Here is a 23,634-nt window from a genome sequence, read left to right on the forward strand (position 1 = left end):
CCCTGCTCCACCACCCGGCCTTCACTGAAACCAGCAATTATGTCAGCCGAACGAATAGTGGACAGACGGTGTGCGATCACAATGGTAGTACGTCCTGCTCTGGCCTGAGAAACAACACAAAACAGTCTTAACCGCTGCAGTGATGGATGTTCTTTAACAAAACATAAATATTCAACAGTAGCCTGTTATTACCTTGTCTAAAGCTGCCTGAACGATGGACTCGCTCTGTGTGTCCAGGGCGGATGTGGCCTCGTCCAGCAGGAGGATTTTGGGGTTTTTGACGAGAGCGCGAGCGATGGCGATCCTCTGTTTCTGTCCTCCGCTCAGCTGAGCACCTCTCTCACCAACCATAGTGTTCAGTTTCTGGCTCACAAAAACATTTAATACAAGTTAAGATCATCGCAGAATCAATATAAAAGAGGTATTTTGGTTTTAAGATGCTATTATCGTTTTTTTATTAACTTTTTTAAGGATTCCTTTGACATTTTTACTTTTTAAATAAATTTTTTGCTTCTTTTTTTCTTTTTTTTTACTAATTACTAATTTTTTTTGTAGAAAATATTTTTTAGTATATCTAGTTTTTGATATTTTATGAATCATGAAACTGTGAATCATAAAATCAGTTATATTCTTTCACTTTTTAAAATGTAATTAATCTGTAACTTTCTATTTTGCTATCAGTTTTTAAATTCCATTTAATCAATTTGTATTTTTTTTTTGGACTCCATGATAATAGTTACAATATTAATCATCAAGAAGCCCAATTAAATAAACAATGAAACAATTTACCACAATTTATGAAGAGTTTATGAAGCTCTTGGAAAAAAATGGAGCTTTTTTCTCAAATTCCATTTAATATTCCTGTTAAATTAATGGAAATAAATAAATGGAAATGGAATAAATATGAAAAAATAATTGTTAATAATAATTGGAAAAACATTTCTCCCTATTATAATGATATTTCATTATTATTACTACTTAAGTAAATTATTTTGAGTAAAAAACGGTACATTCTACTTTACGATAGTAAAATATGTTTGTCAAAACTTTTGTTTTAATAATTTTAGAAAGATAAGAAAAATATGAAAAATGAATAGTTATTTTTGTCTTAAGTTCAAGGTGTTGAACTGTGTAAAATTCACTCACATCTGGAAGTTTGGAAATGAAATCGTAGGCATTGGCCTCTTTAATGGCCTGTTCAATGTCCGCATCGGTGGCGTCTTCTCGGCCGTAGCGAATGTTCTCCGCGATGGTGGTTCCAAAAAGAACTGGTTCCTGACTCACAATCCCCATGTTCTCCCTCAGCCAGCGCACATTCAGAGTGCGGATATCATGACCATCCAGAGTCACCTGCAAACACACAGCAAGTTTTGATTTAGGTTTAGTCTTTGTGTTTTGCCTAAAAAGTCCATATTTTAGTTATCCGAATCATTTTAGTTTCAGTCGACTAAATTAAGGAAGGAATAATTGATGATGGACCATTGAATAATTAGAAGAAAAAAGAATTCTAATTGATTATTTTCTAATAATTCAACAGACCGGAGTCAATTATTTCCTTTAAACTGCAGTTCCCACATGTAAAGACACTGATGCTTTATTAAAGACATTTGTCAGGTTTTGTCCTCAAACAGTTTCTGTGTGTACTTCTAGCTTTTTACACATCTCATTCACAGCATTTCGTTTTGATTTGATTTGATTTTTGACAATTTAGGCAGTGAAATAACTATTTAACACAATGACATGGAACTGTAATGCGGTCAAAACCTGCCTGGAACTATTTTAGCTGTGTGTTTTTCTGAAAATGTTGTTCATTAGCCAATCAGAATCAAGCATTTAACTGGCTTGTAGTATGAAAAATCCATACAATTTATTTAGCCGGGACTCCTTTTGTGTTTACACATGTGATATAATGACAATGAATTATATTATCATAGGCTAAATTTACTCAGACTGGATTTTTTTCCCCAAATGTTTCTCTCACTGACATATTTTTTCATCCTTATTCATTATCAAAAATTTCATAGTTTTTCTCATTAAAAACTCTTTTTATTATTATTTTTTTAAATTTTTTTTAAGTATCATCTTGTTTCCATCAGAAATAAAAAATTGATATAATAAAAAATATGACAAAATATATAATTCATTAACAACATGAACTCTGACACAGACAATCTCATCCGCTGTTCATCGCGGAAATGAACTTCAGTGAACTTTTCCTTTTAACAATTGCAGCATTTTTTTTGGTGTGACATAAGGTATTGAAAGAATGCAGCAGAAACTGACGGGTGAAATGATTTATCTTATGCCATTGGCAGTGTTACCTCTCCAGAATCAGGGTCGTAGAAGCGCTGCAGAAGCTGAATTGTGGTGCTTTTCCCACAGCCGCTGGCTCCGACCAAAGCAATGGTCTTTCCGTGAGGGACTTTCAGACTCATTCCCTGCAAAATCTGTAATGGGACACTGAATCAGACCTCTTTTATAGATACACAAAATATCGGTGCCTATTGGTTACTATTAGTCAATTTTACAGACTTAAATTATTCCACATTTTTCAGTAATGGATATTTATGGATATTCTGACTATACAGTATATTGGAACATTTTATTTTTATGTAGACAAAAATAGTAAAGAATTTAAATATAGGCATTTATAGGTCATTCATAACCAAATTTTGCATATGTTAAATATTTTTACATTATTTTAGTAACACAAAGATACTTGTATACTTTTTATTTAAATTTTTCTGTTTCCATTTAAAGATTTTAGCAAAGTTAAGATTTGTTAATTACATTTGTCATTACTTTTCTTTTTCAGTTTTTATTAGAGTTTTATTTTGTTTTAGTTATTCTAATAAATCATAGTACACAAAATGAAAATGTTTCCTTGGTGTGTGAGTGTGTGTGTATGTGTGCATATTATGTTTACTGTTTATTTAATAAATATAAAAATGTTTGATTATATTCAGAATTTTATATATATATATATATATATATATATATATATATATATATATATATATATATATATATATATATATATATATATATATATATATATATATATATACAAATTTTGTGATATTAATATTTAAAAGTAGTTAAATTACATCTTTATTAAATCTTATTGCATCCCTAATGATTTCAACAGACAGAATTGAAAGTGTGTTTACAGGTGAAAAACCCACCGTCACATCTTTTCTGGAGGGGTAATTGAAATTAATGTTTTTGAATTCGATATCTCCTCTCACATGGTCTGGTTTGTGGCCCTCTTTTGAACTGCTGTCAATGGGACGAGGCTGCAGCAGGTATAGAAAAACAATAAGTCATCCAAAATGACATTATGGCTAAATATAATAAAAATGAACTGCACTGTAACAGACTTAAAATTTGTACCATGTCAATAGTTTTGTAGACCTCATAAGCAGCACCCCTAGCCTTGGCAATGGCCTCCAGGTTTGGAGCTCCTTGACCCAAAGAGAAAGTGCCGATCATAACAGAGAAGAAAACCTGAGATCAAACAACACAAAGATGGTGGTTAAAAAATGACTTACAATACTGTACAAACATGTTAGGCCACTAGTGTTTTTACAAACAAACAACAAAAAAATATTGTAAGTCAGTTATTTCTATTTTTTACTCTGATATGTTTGAAAGAAATATCAGTTTACATTTCCAAACATATCATTAATTCATTCATTTATTCATTCATTCATTTATTCATTCATTTATTCATTCATCCTTCAGCTTATTTTTCACGGATTCTCACAATGGAACAAACCTCTAACTATTCCGGCATATGTTTTACACAGCAGATGCCCTTCCAGCTGCAACCCAGTATTGGTAAACCACCATGCCGCTTCCCAAACATATAGATTTTTGCTATTAACTGTAATAATCTATAGTGAGATCAAATAGATCAAATAGATCTCACTAGATTAGATCAAATAGATCTCACTAGATTAGAAATCTATACCTGCAAAGCCTTATTATTGTTAAAAATGTAGAGTAAAAATGATGTAAAGTGAGGATGCTTTCCAGAACAATGTCATAAATAGTGTAGATTTTATTCATCAATGAAATTCTATTAACAAAATAGACATAAAACAATTAAGTTATCCCAATAAACTAAAACTTTTTTTTTTTCAACTAATTTTAAATAAGTAGTTTGAACAAGCAGCAAAAATCATTTGAATGTATTAAAGTCAAAAACAAAAAATGCACAAACTCACAATCAGCACCCTCCCAATTGTGTAATTCTCTGGTTCATCCACAGACAGCTTTGTCCCGTACCAAAACGCCAGTGCGTAAGTGGCAAATATTATGAACTGAGTCAGGCCCATGGACACGTTAGTGCTTATGGCTTTCTTTACCCCAAAATCCTTTGCTTCCACCAAGTTTTTCTCATACCTGCAACACAGAAGACGTTTGTAGACACTTAGAAGTTCGAACATTTTAGTGTCATTCTTGACATTTTTAAACGCCCTTATCTTATCTGTCTCAAGTAACATGATTTGGGAATTTATGTTGATAGATGAAAGGTACAAAATGTGCTCACTTTTCCACTGCTTTCTTCTGTCCGTTAAATGCTACGACTGTCCTGATGGCAACCAGGATCTCCTCTGCTACCGCTCCTGCTTTAGCATACGCTGTCAGCTCCTTACTGGTTAAAGAGGCAAGTATCTGTATACAGAAAAGGAAAACAGAATTTTAAATAAAAATAAAGTTAAATAAAGTAAAATAAAACAAACAAACAAACAAATGTGTTTAATATTAAGATAAAGGGCAGTTTGGGAGTTTTCAAACATCTAAATCATACAGCTACTATTTTTTACTTATAAGAATGTGCCTTTTCTTAGCAAAATATAATGAATGTCATACTCTTTTTAACCATGCTTTATAGAAGAAATCACTAAAATGTCAGAATGCTTAAAAAAATAATACACCAAAAAAATCATGTCAGCATTTTTAGGGCAAAAATCATTTGATGATATATTATTTGTGTTATAAAGTCCACTAATTAAATATAGTTGCTCAGTTCTCCTATAATAAAATACAACAAAAAAGTTTTGTCATGTACTCCCTCTTCTCTTATTATAAACCTGTCTTTTTTCTGCTAAACAAAACATATGATAGTTGAAGAATGCTGGTATAAACAGCTGACGGTATCAATTAATTATTTATTTATTTATTTATTTATTTGTTAAGCACTGGCAGTCCACTAGTTTCAACAGAAACTCATCTATGTTCAACATATGATTATATTCTAAAATGTTTGTTTCCTATTTTTATGTCTTTTCCTTATTTTTTATCCTTGATTATTCATTAAACCATAAAAAATAGTAAAATATAAATCAATAAATAAATTCATACATACTTTAGACCAAGCAGCGGCTGATCCTGCCAGCAGTGGACTGACAGCAAGAATGACCAGCGTCAACTTCCAGCCAAAGACAAAACCAATGACGAGTCCAGATATAAAGGAGCAAAAAAACTGAACAAACACAGCAATTTTGTCCCCGAGGCCATCGTTGATTGTGTTTATATCACTGCAATGGAGGAAATGAATACAGTTTAAAAACTTGAGAATGTAACCAGATAACAGAAACAAGAGTCACTAACACGGTTGAGCTTTACTTACTCTGTAAGTCTAATGTTCAGCTCTCCGATGGGATGCGTGTCAAACCACGACATCTGCTGGTGAAGGATGGCATGAAAATACTTCTCCCGGATCCTCTTGGTTTGCTTCGCAGCAGTCAGCAGAAAAAGCATTACCTGGAACGTTCCCAGGACGAGAACTGCGCCCCCGATCCCGATAAAGAAATATGCTTGTCTGTAAAAAAAACAAAAACAAAAAAAAAAAAAACAGACATCAACAAAGGAGTGATTTAAAGGTGAAGATTTGAATTAGTGCAGATGTTTATCACTGACAGGGGTGTAAAAAACTCAAAAATGATACTCAAGTGAAAGTGCAGATGCTTTGTGAAAATACGACTAGAATCTGGAAATACACTGCAAATGCTTTTTGTCTTGTTTCTAGTCCAAATATCTTAAAATTCTTAAATCAAGAATAATTTTCTAGACAAGCAAAACATATTGTCTTGTTTTAAGAAATAACATGCCAAAATTAAGTGAGTTTTCCTTAAAACAAGCAAAATAATCTTATGTCAAAAGGAAAAATGATTATCTTGCTTACCCCATTGGCAGATTATTTTGCTTGTTTTAAGGAAAAACTCACTTAATAATGGCATGTTATTTCTGAAAACAAGACAATATGTTTTGCTTGCCTAGAAAATGCTTCTTGTTTTAAGAATTTCTATTTTTAGATATTTGGACTAGAAAAAAGACCAAAAATCTGCGCAAGAAACGCATTTTTTGCAGTGTACCTTGTAGAGTAAAAGCTTTGTTTAATAAGTACATATTAATATTGTGCTTAAAGGGATAGTTCACCCAAAAAAATATAATTCTATCATCATTTGCTCATCCTCCACCTGTTTTGAGTATGTTTATTTCATCTTTTTTTTTCATGATTATTTCATCTTTTAACCACAAAATAATTCATTTTGAAAACTGCTAGCCATTGACTTTCATAGGTTTTTTCCTACTATGGATGTCAATGGCTAAAAAATGTAACTAGTACTTTCTTAGTGTAAATAAAATTGTAAGAAGTAAAAGGTGCAGTTTCTTGTTCTGCGATGCACACAAGTAAAGTACAAGTTACTTTTAATTTGCTAAACTATTCACAAAAAGCATGTATATAAATCTCCAAAAGGTGCTCAGTCAAACAAAAAGTACAAAAATATTTATGAAAAGGTGGCAACACCAAAGCTCCAGAAATATCATATTTATTTTTATTTAAAAATGATATAACTGGGTAAAGTTTCGAGCACACCGGTTTTTCATCATGACATGGCCTTTTTTGTAGTTTTAGTTCACTAAAAATGATACTTGGGTAGAAGGAAAAAATAAAGTATTTTATACCCCTGATTACTGATGTTAACTAAGATACTGCACTGAATTATTCATAGGATGAATGTGACACCAGACTGATCCTCACTGTGTCATTTTAGATTCGATGCCTATTTCCGGAGAACCAGCCAAACACGTTGAAGTGTTGTTGAGGGTGAAGGTGAAGTTAGAGGTGAAGTTTCCATTGGAGCCTGCAAACATTTGGAAGATTTTCTGAAACCAGTCCTACCAGATCATTACATTAAATATTTATAAAAGGACTGCTGAACCATGACACTTAGGGCAAAGTTTAAACTACTGTACTAACTCAAAACAGTCCGCCTTGTTGACTTTAGGTCTTAAAGAGATAGTTCAGTCAAACATGACAATTCACTCACCATTTACTCAACTCAAGTTAAACATAATTTGAAGAGTGTTGGAAACCACCATTGACTACAGTAGTAGGGGAAAATACTATGGAAGTCAACAACATTCTTCAAAATATCTTCCCTTCTATTCAACAGGGGATAGAAATTCAAATAGGTTTGGAACAAGTGAGTAAAATATAACAGAACTTTCATATTTAGCTGAACTGTACCTTTAAGAAGATATTTGACATTCATGCATTGGTTTACAAGGATGCTTCTTTATTTATCAAAACTTACAGTGTTTCCATAATTAATATACCTGTCAGATTGTACGTCTGCCCACTCTGCACGAAGCTGTCGGTCATTTGTCCAAACACTACACACATGAGAGGCAAAGCGACACCATGGGCAGCAGCACAGAGGAGGCCGATCAGCATGAGGAACACCTCTGGGCAGGTGGCATAGCGAAACTAAAAACCAACAAACACGTGAATTACACACGTACCTGGCAACCACAATGCTTATCTAGTTAAATACATGCTTACAAAATGAACAGCAAAATTGATAAAGAGATTAGGGCTCTTACCAGTTGAAAAAACCCAACTGTTTTCACTGACTCTTTCTGGTCCTTTGACTTTTTTCCCTTTTTGCTGTTTAAATAGAGAGAAAAAAAGGTCAATATTTTCTATTTTGGAATTTATATTTATGGTCACTCATTTGTTATGCGTCTATTCAAAGTCATATTTTTTTTCTTCAAAAAATAAATGAAGAATATAAATAAGTATTTATAAACGAGTTTAAGTTAGTGTTTTTGATCCATGCTATAGTAAAGTGCATTATATTATAGTATTTACAACACTTTGTGAATGAATGCTTCAGCATGTTTTAGTTTTAAAAATAGTGATCTGATAAGCTGTAATAAATACTGTAATAGCCTATACTTAAATTCTTACAACTGTAAGTTGTGGTGTAGTATAGTCTACCCTATAGTTGCAGAAAACGTATTTTTATTGGACAATTTGTTTATATTGTTGCATTACTGTATAGAAACAACATAATTATGATAACAGTTTAACTTAAGTAAGGTCCAAAAACACTATAGTAATTACTATAAACTTCTTTAGTCATATAGGCATGCACTATTGTTAGCTACAGTTTGTCACATATTGTTACTCCGTTTAATTTAATACAAATACATATCTCTCTCTCTCTCTCTCTCTCTCTCTCTCTCTCTCTCTCTCTCTCTCTCTCTCTCTCTCTCTCTCTCTCTCTCTCTCTCTCTCTATATATATATATATATATATATATATATATATATATATATATATATATATATATATATAAATAAACAACTATTTAACTAACGTCAAATGAGTTATTGGGTTTCAATTGAGGGAGTGAGGCAACTTTTCGTGGAATTTTTGCCTCAAAGCTTTACTTAATTTCTGTCACTCGCCTATACATTCTAAAAAACGCTGGTTTAAATATAGACAAACCCAACTGCTGTTTTTTAAATAACCCATTTTTAACCCAACGGTTGGGTTTGTCCATATTTTACCCAGAAAGCAGCCATCATTTTTTGAATGCAGACACATTTGTTAATTCTCTCTAAGTAAATAAAACAATCCACTTGCTGCTCAATCAGTATATACCCTTTGTGCTTTGAGTCATTGGGTGGCTCTTCTGGTTTGTCTTCGTGAGGTTTCTCATCTTGGCTGTAAGCGAGGTTTACGAAGCCCTCAGGGATCGCCTCTGAGAAAAGAAAGAGCTTGTTTATTAAAGAGCATGCGCTGAAAGTCTAAGGTGTCTTCATGATCAAAATATAATTTTAAATAATTTAGCGACCTCTGAAATAGAGACTAAGCTGAAGGAAAATGAATGAATGAATGAAATTTTTTAGCATTTTACAAATCACACATACTTTAATCTTGAGTGTTATGCTTTAGTGAAATGACTTTTCCTGAACTTGTGGAATAATGTAATTTTTATGCTTGCTAATCTGTACTATGGATATTGTTGGTTTAACATGTGAAAAATGATTAGGAGAAGGTGTTAGCCAAATGCATGAATGTAAAGGTAAAATGCGAAACTACCTTGCGAGTAGGGTGGGGGGTCTGTTGATTGTTCAGATTGTCCGTCTTTCATTGTAAAACACAGTATTCTTGTTGCTAAATAGAAAACAGCAATCCATGGGCAAAACCGGTTTAAAAAGATTTACATTTTAAAACAAAAATTTGTGTAACAGGCCAACAGTTTAAATAATGTTTCTCTTTGCAGTTCTTATATATATATATATATATATATATATATATATATATATATATATATATATATATATATATATATATATATATATGAAGAACTTTTTTAATCCCCATATCGTGACAGAGAAGGCTTAAAATTATTCATACCTCTGGCAAATTCTGACTGAAATATTTTCTTTTGGGAGAATTTGTCAATAAATAAATAAAAAAAAAATACTTGCTGGTTGAATAAAAGTAACTTTTAAAGTAAAAGTAACTTACTTCAAAATGTAAAATTCTAATTGCGTTAAACAAACAGCAATAAATAAATAAATAAATAAATAAGTAACATTAACAGATATTTCTAACAGTTAAATATGTTATTATCATACATAAAACTAGGATTTACCACACATTAACAGATATTTCTAACAGTTAAATATGTTATTATCATACATAAAACTAGGATTTACCACACAATGACCTGGTACACAAAGCACCTCAAACTGCTTTTCTTAAATGAATTATAACATGTTATAAATCTCACACGAACTTTAAAGCAGCCTAAAAACCTCACTTAACTCGCTAACTAACTAACTGACTGATTAACCAACTAACTAAACAAAACTAAACTAAAAAAGAATAAAGGTAAATAAAAAGATCACACATATTTAACGCAATTATTTTTTTAATAACATAAGCGTCTACATATTTCAAAATTCTAATTCGATGTGAGAAATTGTAGCTTTTATGTTCCACAACAGATGATACCTATTTTTTATTAATATATTAGGACTCTTCATAGTGTTACTATTATTACATAAGCTTACGGAAACTAGTGCCGTCCGCATGTTACCAAACCAGTTACAACAGAAACGGAAGTGTATAGCGCTTTCAAAACACCACAGCTCATCATCATTTGCATACCCTATAATAAATAGCAATTTGATTTGTAAAACAGTTTGTAATAAATATTGATCAGAAAGTTCAGGCTACGTATGCATAAATAATACAAAATATATAAGCAATAAAAATATTTGCCAGACTTACCCCATGTGATGGTCACAGCTGATGCAAACAGACACAATATGCAGGTTAAGCAGCCTCTCCCTCTGTTACATGATGCTTTATAGCGCATTGTAACCTGGACACGCCTCTATCCGGAGTCAACAGTGGACAAATTGTGGGCGTACAAAACTGAAAAAAAGAAAAAAGGCTGACTTTTGCCCTTATGGGATACAAAAATAGGATGAATGAGATCTATAAACGGCATAGGCTATTTGTCATAACTTTTAAATTCTGCTGCTGCGTCTTTCTCATTTAGTATGATTTTTTGTAAATGCATTAAATCTATCTATCTATCTATCTATCTATCTATCTATCTATCTATCTATCTATCTATCTATCTATCTATCTATCTATCTATCTATCTATCTATCTATCTATCTATCTATCTATCTATCTCGCTATTATGCGCATGTGTGACATACAGTATAATACAATAGACGATTTCATGCTTATCTCAAGCAAAGACTGGAGCGTCAAATGCACAATGACGGTTTTAAATATTATGTAGGCGGTTATTGAAGGTTTCCATTTAGCCTGCAAGTAATTGCGTATAATTGAAGGATATTTACCATCTCAAATACCCATATATATATATATATATATATATATATATATATATATATATATATATATATATATATATATATATATATATATATATATATATATTATTTATTTATTTATATATATATATATATATATATATATATATATATATATATATATATATATATATATATATATATATATATATATATATATATATATATATATATATATATATATATATATATATGTTTTTTCCCCAGGTTCAGTTTAACAGAGAGAAGTTTTTTAACACATTTTAAAACATAATAGTTTTAATAACTAATTTCTAATAACTGATTTATTTTATCTTTGCCAAGATGACAGTAAATAATATTTGACTAGATATTTTTCAAGACACTTCTATACAGCTTAAAGTCACATTTAAAGGCTTGAGTAGGTTAATTAGGTTAACTAGGCAGGTTAGGGTGATTAGGCAAGTTATTGTATAATGATGGTTTGTTCTGAAGACTATCGAAAAAAAATTAGCTTAAAGAGACTAATAATGTTGACCTTAAAATGGTTTGTAAAAATTAAAAACTGCTTTTATTTTAGCTGAAATAAAACAAATAAGACTTTCTCCTAAAGAAAAAATATGATCATAGGTCATATGTTTACTAGATATGTCTTGAAAAATATCTAGTAAATTATTATTTACTGTCATCATGGCAAACATAACATAAATAAGTTATTAGAGATGAGTTATTAAAACTATTATATTTAGAAATGTTTTGAAAAAATTTCTCAGTTGAACAGAAATTAGGAAAAAAAAAAACAGGGCTAATAATTTAGGGGGGCTAATAATTCTGACTTCAACTATATATATATATATATATATATATTATACCCTCTCTGAGGGTGTAAAAAAGCTAAATATTCAGAAAATATCCGTTAAAATTGTCCAAAACTTAAAGGTGCAAAATGTCTTCATGAATGATTATGTTTCCTTATTATTGTAATGATTTTGGTATAAAATAAAAATGTATAATTTCTATTCATACAATATAATCTTTATAATTCTGCTCATACACATGCCCATTTTGTCGTCCAGGGTCACACATAAGTATCATGGCAATTTGTCATTAAACTCTTGCAAAAGTTCATGCTGTCTTTGATTTGGCATATAACAGATAAGTCAGGGTTAGGCATAGTAAAATGGCACTGGTACCCAAAATGTCATAAATGGTTTCCATGTGTATATAGAGTTTGGGGTAACCCTTTCACTTGCTCTCTAAGATTGTTTTGACCAGTTTCTTTGATTAAGTTGTGTTAATGATACCCCTCAAGGGTATACAAGAGGTCAACTTGGCAGTTACAAGTGCTATTAAACCAACAGTACTTGCACTTTCTTCACTGTAGCATGAAGAAATTTGTAAGTTATCATAAATAAACCTTTTTGATAGTAGTCTGTAAAGCTGTAGATGTATCATCCACCAGATTCCTCTGCACAGGTAAGTGTTGTTCATCAACAGACATATGTTGCTCAGGTAAACACTGATTTTCAGCAGGTGAGTATTGTTCAGGTAAGTATTTTTTAGATAAACATTGTTCTTCAGTGGGTATGTGTTGCTCATTTTTAGGAAAATATTATTCAGGTAAATGTGGTTGTATAGGTGATTTGACGTGCTAGCACTGAACATCTTGTTCGAGCTCAGCCACATGTGGCAACACCATGACTTCATTCATTCCAATCGATATGAGGATTTTTCACCAGTTGAACTTGTGACGTTGTTTCCACTTCTGTCTGTTTTTGACTAATTTGCAACTCTGTAAAGTGATTGGGCTCTGCTTGGACACAACATTCATTAGGGGTGTAATGGTACACATTAAGACTTTTTGTGTGGTCTATGTGTTGTAACAGTTAAATGTTACTATTATTATTTTCTGATTTATTTATTTTTTGCATTATGTATTGTTTAGCATGTTGACATGTAATACTGCTTCTGTTGATTTGCACCCTTATAAAGAGCCACTTACCATAGAGTAAGAAGGAGTGTTTGGTAGAGTGGACATCACATGGATCACTTTCGCTACCGGCCTTCACATTCAGTCCAGTGTTTGAGAACTGTTGAAGTTATCGCTCAATTAAAGGACTGTTTATATGTTGCTATCCTTGTGCATCTGTTGGCTTACTGTTCTCTCTGGGAGATGCTAAGTTTAACCAACTTATCAGGGAGCAACATAATCTCACTCAACAGAGGATAACTTGACCGCTTTCTTACACAAAACAACAGTCTCTTTTCTAAGGAGTGACAGGACATCAGAAGGAATTATTGCATCGCTCTCAAGTGCTCCTAATGATAAGTGGTCACTGACTTTTTTTTCAGAAAGACTATTTAGTTTCTGACTTTGAAATGCCTTGTATATTTTTGTTATGATTGATGTTTTGTTGTTTATTTGATTAGAAAACCATATACGTGGGTAAAATAAAAAGAGTTTACACCTGCTATAATTTGTTTCAAGAGAGTGCTCATTCAGTCAGCCAAATTTCTGTAGAACCCCCTCAGAGTGACACCAATTCAAGGAGAGGAGGTGTTGCAGTGTGTATCAAATTAAATCTTTGTTTTGTGTGTGAAACTAACATAACAACATCCAAGTCCTCAAACAGACATTTTAAGTGGTAGACTATCAGGTTTTCTGCCTTGCACTTCTTTTACTGCCCTAGACTTCCAGTGCACAGATGCTGAGCCTCTGCGTCAGTTCACTCTTGTCTGTATGACTGAAATGATGTAATATTTAAGATGTTTTTTTTGTTATTATGACAAAATCTGTGATCATGTAGCTTCTTACGTGCATATACAAAAATGTATCCCACATCGTATCCCACCATTATCAATATTAAAAGGGCCTCACAGCCCTTTCAATAGAGTTAGGGAGAAGAAATGCTACATTTTAAAATGCTTGTAATTTTTATTTTTTTTTAACATTTGTGAAAACCAATCATTAAAAAATACTACAATTTTAAATTTAAATACTGCTTGATTTGAATGAAAGACAGAAATAGACACAGAAATAAACTACAATAAAACAAATGTTCTCTAATAAATATTTCTCATATGGTTAAAATATAAAAGTGGAAGATGAAGTAAATACTCCTTTACATAATATAAAAATATATTTAAATTAGGGGTGTGTGGTACAGACAGATACGGATATTTCAGTAATTACAATTTTTTTTTTTTTTAAACGGATGTTTTTTTTTTATTAGTTGTTTTCATTTTATGACTTTTTATTAAAAAAAAAAAAAAAAGATAAAGGTTTTATCTACAAAGTTGAACTCCAGCGTGGCTCTATAAGGTTCTTTCTGTGAGATAATAAGCATTTTGAATGCACACACAAGGGCCAATCAGGATCAGCTTTCTTTGTCATTTCGCCGGATTGCTCCATTGACAGCAGGAAAGATCACAAAGAAACACGAAATCAGAGTCAACTAAATAATGCAAGATCACATAAAATTGAGAAGAATCCTGAAACTGAAAAAGTGTGTAAATGTGATGATTTCTATGAGTTTTTTGACATTAAGATGAAATGTTAAATTTGACTTGTTATTAAAAAATGTTAAGTAATATGTCATTACAAACTTTAATCTGAATTTATAAACATGTTTGTACATGTGTGCAATTACTGTGTCGTTACATTGTAATAACATATGTTATTACATTGTAATTACATTGTAAATATATTGTAGTTACATCCAAGATAATATTTATAAACATAAATGTTTCTTTGTATATTACATGTACTGTATTTGTGTATTCATAGTTACTTACGTGAATAAACACAATACACATGTAATGTAATTACAAACTATTATCTTGAATGTAATTACAATGCTATTACATTGTAATTACATCCCAGATAATATTTATCAATGTTTCTTTGTATATTTCATGTAGTGTGTATTTATAGTTTATACTTAAATGAACACAGTACACATCAGTGGTGTAGTCCTTGCTATACGCACGTATACTCAGTATGCTTACTTTTTTCCACGAGCTGTTTGCATATTACCACTTCTGAGGATCAATAATGCTGTATACCCTCGGTATACTCACTTGTTTTTCTGATTAAACTCCCCTAATTTACGTGTATTCACGTCCCCTTTAACTGTATATCATACCATACTCGCATTTTAATTTGTTGCAACTGGTGCATTTTTGTTTAACTTGCGCCATTCCCCACCCCCTGATGACCTCAACAGGTGTGAGAAAGTTTCGTGAGAGTTTTTCGAAGACCACGGCAAGTCAACTGAATGATGTCTCACTGAAACGTTCAGGTAAATTTATGAAACAGCATGGGCGTCGCTTTAGCCCGCCTATATTTCTATTCAGTCCCCTTAAAAGTTTTGCGATTGAACTCATGAACTGTACATCATTAAATGCTCACCTCAGTCCCCTTTAATTTGATATGAAAACGGCAGACTTCTGCCGCTCCGTTTTCTGCTCGTTTTTCATTTCATCAGCAAACCACAGCTGTGCAGAGTGAGAGCAGAAGGTGTGTGTTTATCAAAAGATTGTTATAATATCTGCATATTTGCAGTTCTGTACCACAGAAACACTTGTATCATTTGCACTCCAATGTCATGGAGGAGCAATCGGGTTTCCCAATCTACTGTAACACCGGCGCTGTCATCACAGCAGTTTACTCCAGCGAAAATGCAACTCTTAACAAACATTTCGCTATGTTTATTTCAAAATGAACTATGATTATAAAACACATTACATCACATGGGGTATTAACTTTAGCATACATTCATGCACAGGATTAAACAGAGTGATAGAACCACTCTGGGAATGTACTCATTTCAACTGCATATCAGAGTAAAACATCATGTGTTGTTTCGTTTTTTATTTTTTATTTTGACTTATATTAAGATAGTGAAATATGTCAAATAGCCTGTACATTTTTATGTTCATATTTATGCCATTTTGAATTTAAAAAGTGGCAGTTTTATTTTTTAATACATGGAAAAAGAAATTGAATATAGAAAGTGATTTCTACTATAGTAAACAGGTATGTTGAGCCTAATCAGAACTCCATGCCTGTCTATGACTGGCTATGCCTGTCTATACAATACAGTGGAATATTGCTAGTTTAGTATACAACCCTACCATACCAGTCAAACATTTGTAAGTGTATTATTTTAAATTCTTACTTAAAAATGTATATGTATATATATATATAACACATTTTTCTTTGTTTAACCCAAAAGGATCTGATCCTGATCCGCCCTAAAATGAAAATCCTAAAATCACCCCCGTAAAACAGTTTTTGACATTTGTCTTAATCATGCCTACCGCTACAGGGAACGACACTATATATAACACCAAAAACTATGAGGCAGACTACTCATAAATCGCGTAACAATATGCGATTTAAAAGGGTAACTTCTTGTATATAATAGCGACAACAGAAGACAGACTCCTAATAGTTTGGTTTAAAACAAGCATACACGAATGTAACAATTAAATACTGGCTGACTGATTTTTAAAGGAACCTATTAAATGTAAAGAAATAAGCCAGTAAAGAAAGTAAGTTAAAAAGCTGTCTTTCCATGTATGCACAGGCCCTATTGAGTTAACCTAAATAAAAGTTAACTAAATTGTTGTTCCAATATTAAAATGGTTAAAATCTCTGAGCCCCCTGGGGGATGGGCACTATTAGCTAAACATAAATCATTATATAGGATTAGACTATTAGCATCTCTCTTTAAAATGAACAAATTTGTTTACATTTTTTTTCTTTTTAAATGGATAGTCTTCCCAAAAAATGAAAATTGTCATCATTTACTCAACCTTTACTTGTTCCAAACTGGTTTGTCTTTTTTCCTTCTCTTGAACACAAAAGAAGATATTTTAAAGAAAGCTGGAAACCTGTAACCATTGACTTACATTGACATAGTATTTGTTTTTCCTTTCGTGGAGATTAATAGTTACAGGTAACTGATGTTAAAAATAATAATTATATATATATATATATATATATATATATATATATATATATATATATATATATATATATATATATATATATATATATATATAGCTAATGAATCAAAGAAACACTGAAAAAACTTTGCCTACTTTCATTTAAAATTTGAGTCAGGGGTAATAGTACACCACCTTTTTTTTAGGACTACACCACTGGTACATGTAATATGCAATTACAAACTTTTGTCTTGTATGTAATTACTGTATCTTGTTACATCCAAGATAAAATACATGAATGTAAATGTTTCTTTGTATATTTCATGTACAGTATTTGGTTATTTATAGTTGTAAATATACAGAGTGCACATGTAATTACAAACTTTTATCTTGGATGTAATGCCTGTGTCATTACATTGAAATTACTATCACATTGCTATTACATTGTGGTTACATCCAAGATATTATTCACAAACAAATGTTTCTTTGTATTTCAAGTACAATATTTGCGTATTTATAAATAAATATACACAGTGCATAAGTAATTACTTTTATTTTGGATGTAATTACTATGTTATTACATTATAATTACTACGTGATGACATTGTATTTACATTGTTGTAACATTGTAATTACATCTAAGATAGTATTGTAAATGTGATTTTGTATATTTCATGTACAGTATTTGTAAATTATAGTTATATACATAAATATACACAGTACACATGTAACATGTAATTACAAACTTTTATCTGGTATGTAATTACTGTGTCATCACGTTGTAAATACTATGTCATTACATTGTAATTACATTATAGTTGCATTCAAGACATTAATAAATGTAAATATTTCTAATTATATTGCATGTATAGTATTTGTTTATTTATTGTAGTATACGTAAATATACATGGTAGCTATGTAATTACAAACTCTTATCTTGTGTCCAATTACAGTGTCATTACATTGTAATTACATTGCTGTTGCATTGTAATTACATCCTAAACTATATTTATAAACTTATATTTCTTTGTATATTTCAAGTACTGTATTTGTGTATTTATATGTATATGTAATTGCATCTGAGATTTAATCTGTAACTACAAACTTTTACCTTGTGTGCAATTACTGTGTCATTACGTTTTTATTACTATGTCATTACACTGTAATTACATTGTAGTTACATCCAAGATAATATTAAAAAATTAAAATGTTTCTTTGTATATTGCATGAACAGTGTTTGGCTATTTATATTTGCATATGTACATATACACAGTACACATGTAATATGTACTTACAAACTTTTATCTTGAATGTAATTACTATGTCGTTACATTGTAATCAAATTGTAGTTACGTCCATTATATTTATAAATGTAAATATTTTTTGTATATTGCATGTACAGTATTTGTTCATTTATAGTTGTATACATAAACATACACAGTACACATTTAATTACAAACTTAATTATATTAATATTATAGATTTTATTTATAAACTTATAGGTTTTTTTGTAGATTTGTGTATATTACATTTGCATTTATACGTAAATATACACAGTACATATGTAATTATAAACTTTTAGTTTTGATGTAATTACTAAGTCTTTACATTATTATTATTATTATTTTTATTATTATTATTATACATTGTTATTACATTATTATAACATTGTTATTACATCAATGATAGTATTGTAAATGTGTTTTAGTATATTTGTAGGGCCAATCAGGATCAGCTTTCTTTGTCATTTCACCGAATTGCTCCATTGACAGCAGGAAAGACCAGAAAGAAACAAAATCAGAGTCAACTAAATTATGCCACATCACATAAAAATAAGAAGAAACCTGAAACAGAACAAAGTGTGTAAATGTGATGATTTAGAGGAGTTTTTTGACATTGAGATGAAATATGAAATTTTACATTGTTGAAAAAGAAACAGTTATTAAAAAATGTAATATATTAAATGTAAAATATTTTTTACTTGTGTATACATAGTCATGTCCTCGGTTTGATCATCTGGGCTACTTGTAGTGGTGTTCATATTTTCTTTGTGTCTTTCCTTAGCACTTTTGTTTTGTTTTGATCACTTGCCACTAGCTTTTGTTTACTTTCTACATCCCCGCCCATCCTCTTGTCTACATTCTATTACTCTATTAAGCTATTGTCACTCACCTGTTCTCCTTGATTCCTCTCCTACTATTTATTCCTTCCCTAATCGTTGTCCTGTGTCAGATTGTTGTTTCACTTTAATGTGGGCTCAACAATCTTCCAGTCAGTTTTTGCGTCCTTGATTGTGCACTTCTCTGCTGCTAGGTCTGCTTTTGTTTTAGTCCCGCTGCTTGCCTGCTTCTCCTCCCCGCTCCAGCTCTCACCTGCCACCCTACTCACTCTTCCTCAATGGTGTATTGGCCTAGGGTACGGCATTCTGCGGTATTGCCCCATCGGGTGTTATAGTTATTACAACCTTATGAGAAGACTGTCTATTCCCTCTACAAAGAAGTTTATGTTCTTTATTTAACACGTTTTTTGTTCTATTTTTTTGCCTTTTTTCCTTTTATATGAACTTTAGTCTTCTAGGACTGTTTCCTCTACAGAAAGTTTGTTTTGCTGCAGTTTATCCTCTGGAGATTTTGTTATATTTTTTCCCCATCTACTGAATGCTGCTATGCATCTATTAGTTTTTTCCTAGTTCAGTTTTTGTTGAAGAACATTTTTTTTAAAAAAAATTTAATGTGGTGAGTAATGTGACTGTGAGTGGGGACAACCTGGCCTGGCTGAGACATTACCCCCTCTCCAGAGTGGACTCCTCTCCTACTACGATGTGGGGGTCTTCCATGGCCTCTGGGATAGGGATTCGGAATGGGAACTGTTAAATTTGTGGAGTAGAGCTGGATCAAGAGTTCGTTTGAGGTTTCGTCAGGGCCATGTAACCTAGAAAGGGCATCTGCTTTGGTGTTCTTATGACCAGGGAGATAAGAGATGGTAAAGTTAAATCTCCTCGCTTAACTTGGACCTCGCTTGTCATGGATTTTAAAGCTTCACATACTTACTGGAGATTCTTATGATCGGTGAACACTGTGAATGGATGTTGAGACCCCTCCAACCAATGCCTTCACTCTTCAAGGGCAAGCTTGATAGCTAGGAGCTCACAGCTAGGACAGTTACCGACATCATAATTGGATTCCACCGGACTGAACTCATGGGAAAAGAAGGTACATGGACATGATGGGATAGAATGACCACCAACTCAAACGGGAGTTTAGGATCGGGGTTGACCAGAAGGGGGGCCTTGGTAAATGCCTTCTTGAGGGTTTAAAACGAAGTCACAGCTTCTTCTGTCCAAATGAGTGTCTTGGGTTTTCCACAGAGTAGACCAGTAAGTTGACTGGCGATGCTACTGTAGTTCCTGATGAACCTCCGATAGAAGTTGGCAAACCCTAGGAAATGCTGGAGTTCATGGATAGAGTTAGGCTGTGGCCAAGAAGAGATGGATTTCAACAGAGGGGACGTTAGCTAATCCAGAGGGCATTACTCTATATTTATAATTACTAGGCCACTAGGGGTGATAAAGGCTGTCTTCCACTCATTGCCCTCCTGGATTTGGAGGTTATACGGACTTCTAAGGTTGAGTTTGGATGTGGGGTAGATGTTCAAGTGCAGCTGGGAGAAGGGGAAGTGGGTAACGATTCTTGATTGTAAATTTTGTTGAGAGCCCAATAATGAATGCAGGGTCTGAGCCCCCCTCCTTTTGGCCATGAAGAACAAGCTGGATGCACCAGGGGGCATAGAGGGGCAGATGTAACCTTGACCTAAGGCCTCCTCTACATATTCATCCATGGTCTTCTTTTCGGCAATGAAAAGGAGGTAAACATGTCCATGGAGCACTGGCTCACCCTTGATAAGATCAATTGCGCAGTCCCATGGCTTGTGAGGTATGCCCATGTCCCCTTGGGGCAGAAAATGTCTTGAAAATTCTTGTAGCAGTGAGGAATCTTTTTAGAACACTGTTCAACAGGACTCTCTATGAAGGTTGTAAACACAGACATAGGATTAATAACTTTCTTGACAGGACATTCAGAAATACATTCATGTAAACATTACTTTCCCCATTTAAGGACCTCTCCTGTACCCCAAAAGAGCACAGGATTTTGTTTGACCAACCATGGTCACCCTATAATATGTTCGCCATGAAAACCCCTCCAAGACTATCAATCAATCTTTTCTTCATGAAAAAGACTCACTTGTAGCTGAACAGAATCAGCAATGCAGTTGACATAATGACAATTAAGGACTTTGCAATGATCTTACAGTGGAGCTGACGGCAAGGGATGCAGGCTGAACCAGAGTCAAGGAGTGTGACCACTGGAAGAGAGATGTCAGGTGCAGTAAGCATCACAACAGTGGTGAGAGGTAACATAGTTTCTCGCATCTCATGAATTGCATTTAACGAGGGACGTGCTGGGCATATGGGGCATGAAACTCTAGGATACTAGGCCACTAGAGGTGATAAAGGCCTGTCTTCCAATCATCACACCCTCTCAGATTTGGAGGTTATGGCGCACTTCTGAGGTTGAGTTTGGTTTAAATATGTGGAGTAGATGTTCAAGTGCAGCCGGGACAAGGGGAAGTGGGTAACGATTTTTGATTGTGATTTTGTTGAGAACTCAATATACGATGCAGGGTCTGAGCCCCCATCCTTCTTGGCTATGAAGAACAAGCTGGATGCACCAGGGGGTGTAGAGGAGCAGATGAAAACCCATAAGGTTTCCGCCTATCGCAGCAGCTTTCCTGATAACAGTGAGATTATAAAAGCGATCTTGGAAGCATCAGTCAGATACAATAACAGTTGCATTTCAAACACAAGTAAACACTGAAGTAGAAACCCGTTGCCGTCCTCCACCTGGCCTGAGTAGGGTGCAGGGCATGCCATGGGACTTGCATTGACCTGCATCGAAGAAGACATGGGTAATGCGGAAGTGTTGGGTGTGGAAGCACCTGTTTCAGTGAGTCCACGAGTGTTTGGAATAGGTCACCATTGCTCATTTTAAGTGTAAGTCTGGCCTTCTGTCACAGACAGAGAACTGAGACCAGAGCTGAGTGAGTATATGAAACATTTTATTGCAGATAAGATGTAAACAGGATATATGACATGTAGGTAAAGTCTTTTATCTTGCAGAGGATGAGCAGAGGACGAGTGATGGAATGGACCGGAAACGATGATGATGAGGAACACATACGAGATGGGGAAACACACAACCAGGAGGGAACCACACTAGGAAGAGACACAAAGACACGGCGGGTATAATTGGAGTAGATAATGTAGTTATAACTCTAATAACAGGATTTGACTGACCGTAAGATTTCATCCTTCTCGGTGAGACAAGGCCGGACACTGAGTGAGGGAGCATGCAGGTAATTATGGGCTGAAGTGATGAGCATGGGATAACATGCAGGTGCGCTGGTGATCAGTATTCGGGTGATGGGGATCTTGTTGAATGCAGTGGCAGTGAACAGGGTGAGTCATGTGACTGTGAGTGGGGAGAACCTGGCCTGGCTGTGACAGTTCTCATGATCCTCTACAATTCATTCTGCGAGTGTGTCAGAGTCTCACATTTGGCAACAATTAATTGCAATTAGCTTCGGCAGTTAATTTACAGTAGGTATGATAACAATTACAGTCTCTACAGTCCTTTAATGCCACCTGAGGCCTGGTCATCATATGAAAATCCATATGTATGCATAGTAAATTGGCACTGGTACTCAAGAAGCTATTTTTGAAGTATTTTGTGCAATGTAGCATGAAGGTATTCAAAAGTTATCATAGGCTGATCTCTTTGGTGGTCGTCTATGTGCAACATGTGGTTTGTTTCCCTGCTTCCTAACCACAGGGGAATTGATCAGTGTGATCAGGTAACAGGTACATGCTGGTTAGGTAATTGTTGTTCTTCAGCTGATAAGTGTTGTTCAGGTGGGCATTTTGAGGTAAACATTGTTCTACACCAGGAAGGTTTGGTTTCATACCAGGTAATATGAGATGTGCAAGAACATCATGTTCAAGCTGAATTAGATGTGGCAACATCCTTGACTCAAGCATTGGTTGAGTCCAGTATATTCTGTTATTCTGAATTATTATGGAGTCAGGTATGATGGATGTGCTTTCCCGGGCTGCTTCGATGGTAGGGCTGAAGATGGATTATCCCCCAGTCCCGCAACCGAACAGACTTGAAGGTATGATGCAAGGGCGGATATAAGAGGTAAGTCCTTCTGGCCCCCCTTCCCCTCCTTCCCGGGGGCAAACAGTGAGCACACACAGGTATAGAGGGTGGTTTTCTCTGGCCAATACTCAATGGCTACCGTCCTCACCTCACTTAATGGCAAGGATAAGCCGAGACCCCCGTCCAAGGCATGTGGGTTACCTGTGTCTATCATGGTCAGAGCTCACACCACCGGTATCAGCGCAAGCACTGACTCTGCTGCACGAGGGTGGTTCTTCCCCTG

The 23,634-nt window shown here is 33.5% G+C and overlaps 1 protein-coding gene across 1 annotated transcript in view; it reads right to left on the reverse strand.

The window, feature by feature from the left end:
• abcb5 (ATP-binding cassette, sub-family B (MDR/TAP), member 5) overlaps positions 1–10,651 on the reverse strand; it is a 27,111-nt gene extending 16,460 nt beyond the window's left edge. The window contains exons 1-16 of the mRNA XM_056474803.1: positions 10,607–10,651; positions 9,407–9,481; positions 8,966–9,065; positions 7,900–7,963; positions 7,633–7,783; positions 7,055–7,157; positions 5,639–5,830; positions 5,375–5,546; positions 4,556–4,680; positions 4,230–4,407; positions 3,394–3,507; positions 3,186–3,296; positions 2,322–2,447; positions 1,147–1,350; positions 193–363; positions 1–104 (exon numbers count right to left, since the gene is read on the reverse strand). The exon at positions 1–104 is cut by the window's left edge and continues 58 nt beyond it. Of these exons, the coding sequence (XP_056330778.1) occupies positions 1–104; positions 193–363; positions 1,147–1,350; positions 2,322–2,447; positions 3,186–3,296; positions 3,394–3,507; positions 4,230–4,407; positions 4,556–4,680; positions 5,375–5,546; positions 5,639–5,830; positions 7,055–7,157; positions 7,633–7,783; positions 7,900–7,963; positions 8,966–9,065; positions 9,407–9,458 (1,967 nt within the window). The 5' untranslated portion in view covers positions 9,459–9,481; positions 10,607–10,651. The remainder of the gene's footprint in view (positions 105–192; positions 364–1,146; positions 1,351–2,321; positions 2,448–3,185; positions 3,297–3,393; positions 3,508–4,229; positions 4,408–4,555; positions 4,681–5,374; positions 5,547–5,638; positions 5,831–7,054; positions 7,158–7,632; positions 7,784–7,899; positions 7,964–8,965; positions 9,066–9,406; positions 9,482–10,606) is intronic.
• Positions 10,652–23,634: the final 12,983 nt, after the last annotated feature.

The sequence above is a fragment of the Danio aesculapii genome, chromosome 16, assembly GCF_903798145.1.
Source record: "Danio aesculapii chromosome 16, fDanAes4.1, whole genome shotgun sequence".
Taxonomy (NCBI): domain Eukaryota; kingdom Metazoa; phylum Chordata; class Actinopteri; order Cypriniformes; family Danionidae; genus Danio; species Danio aesculapii.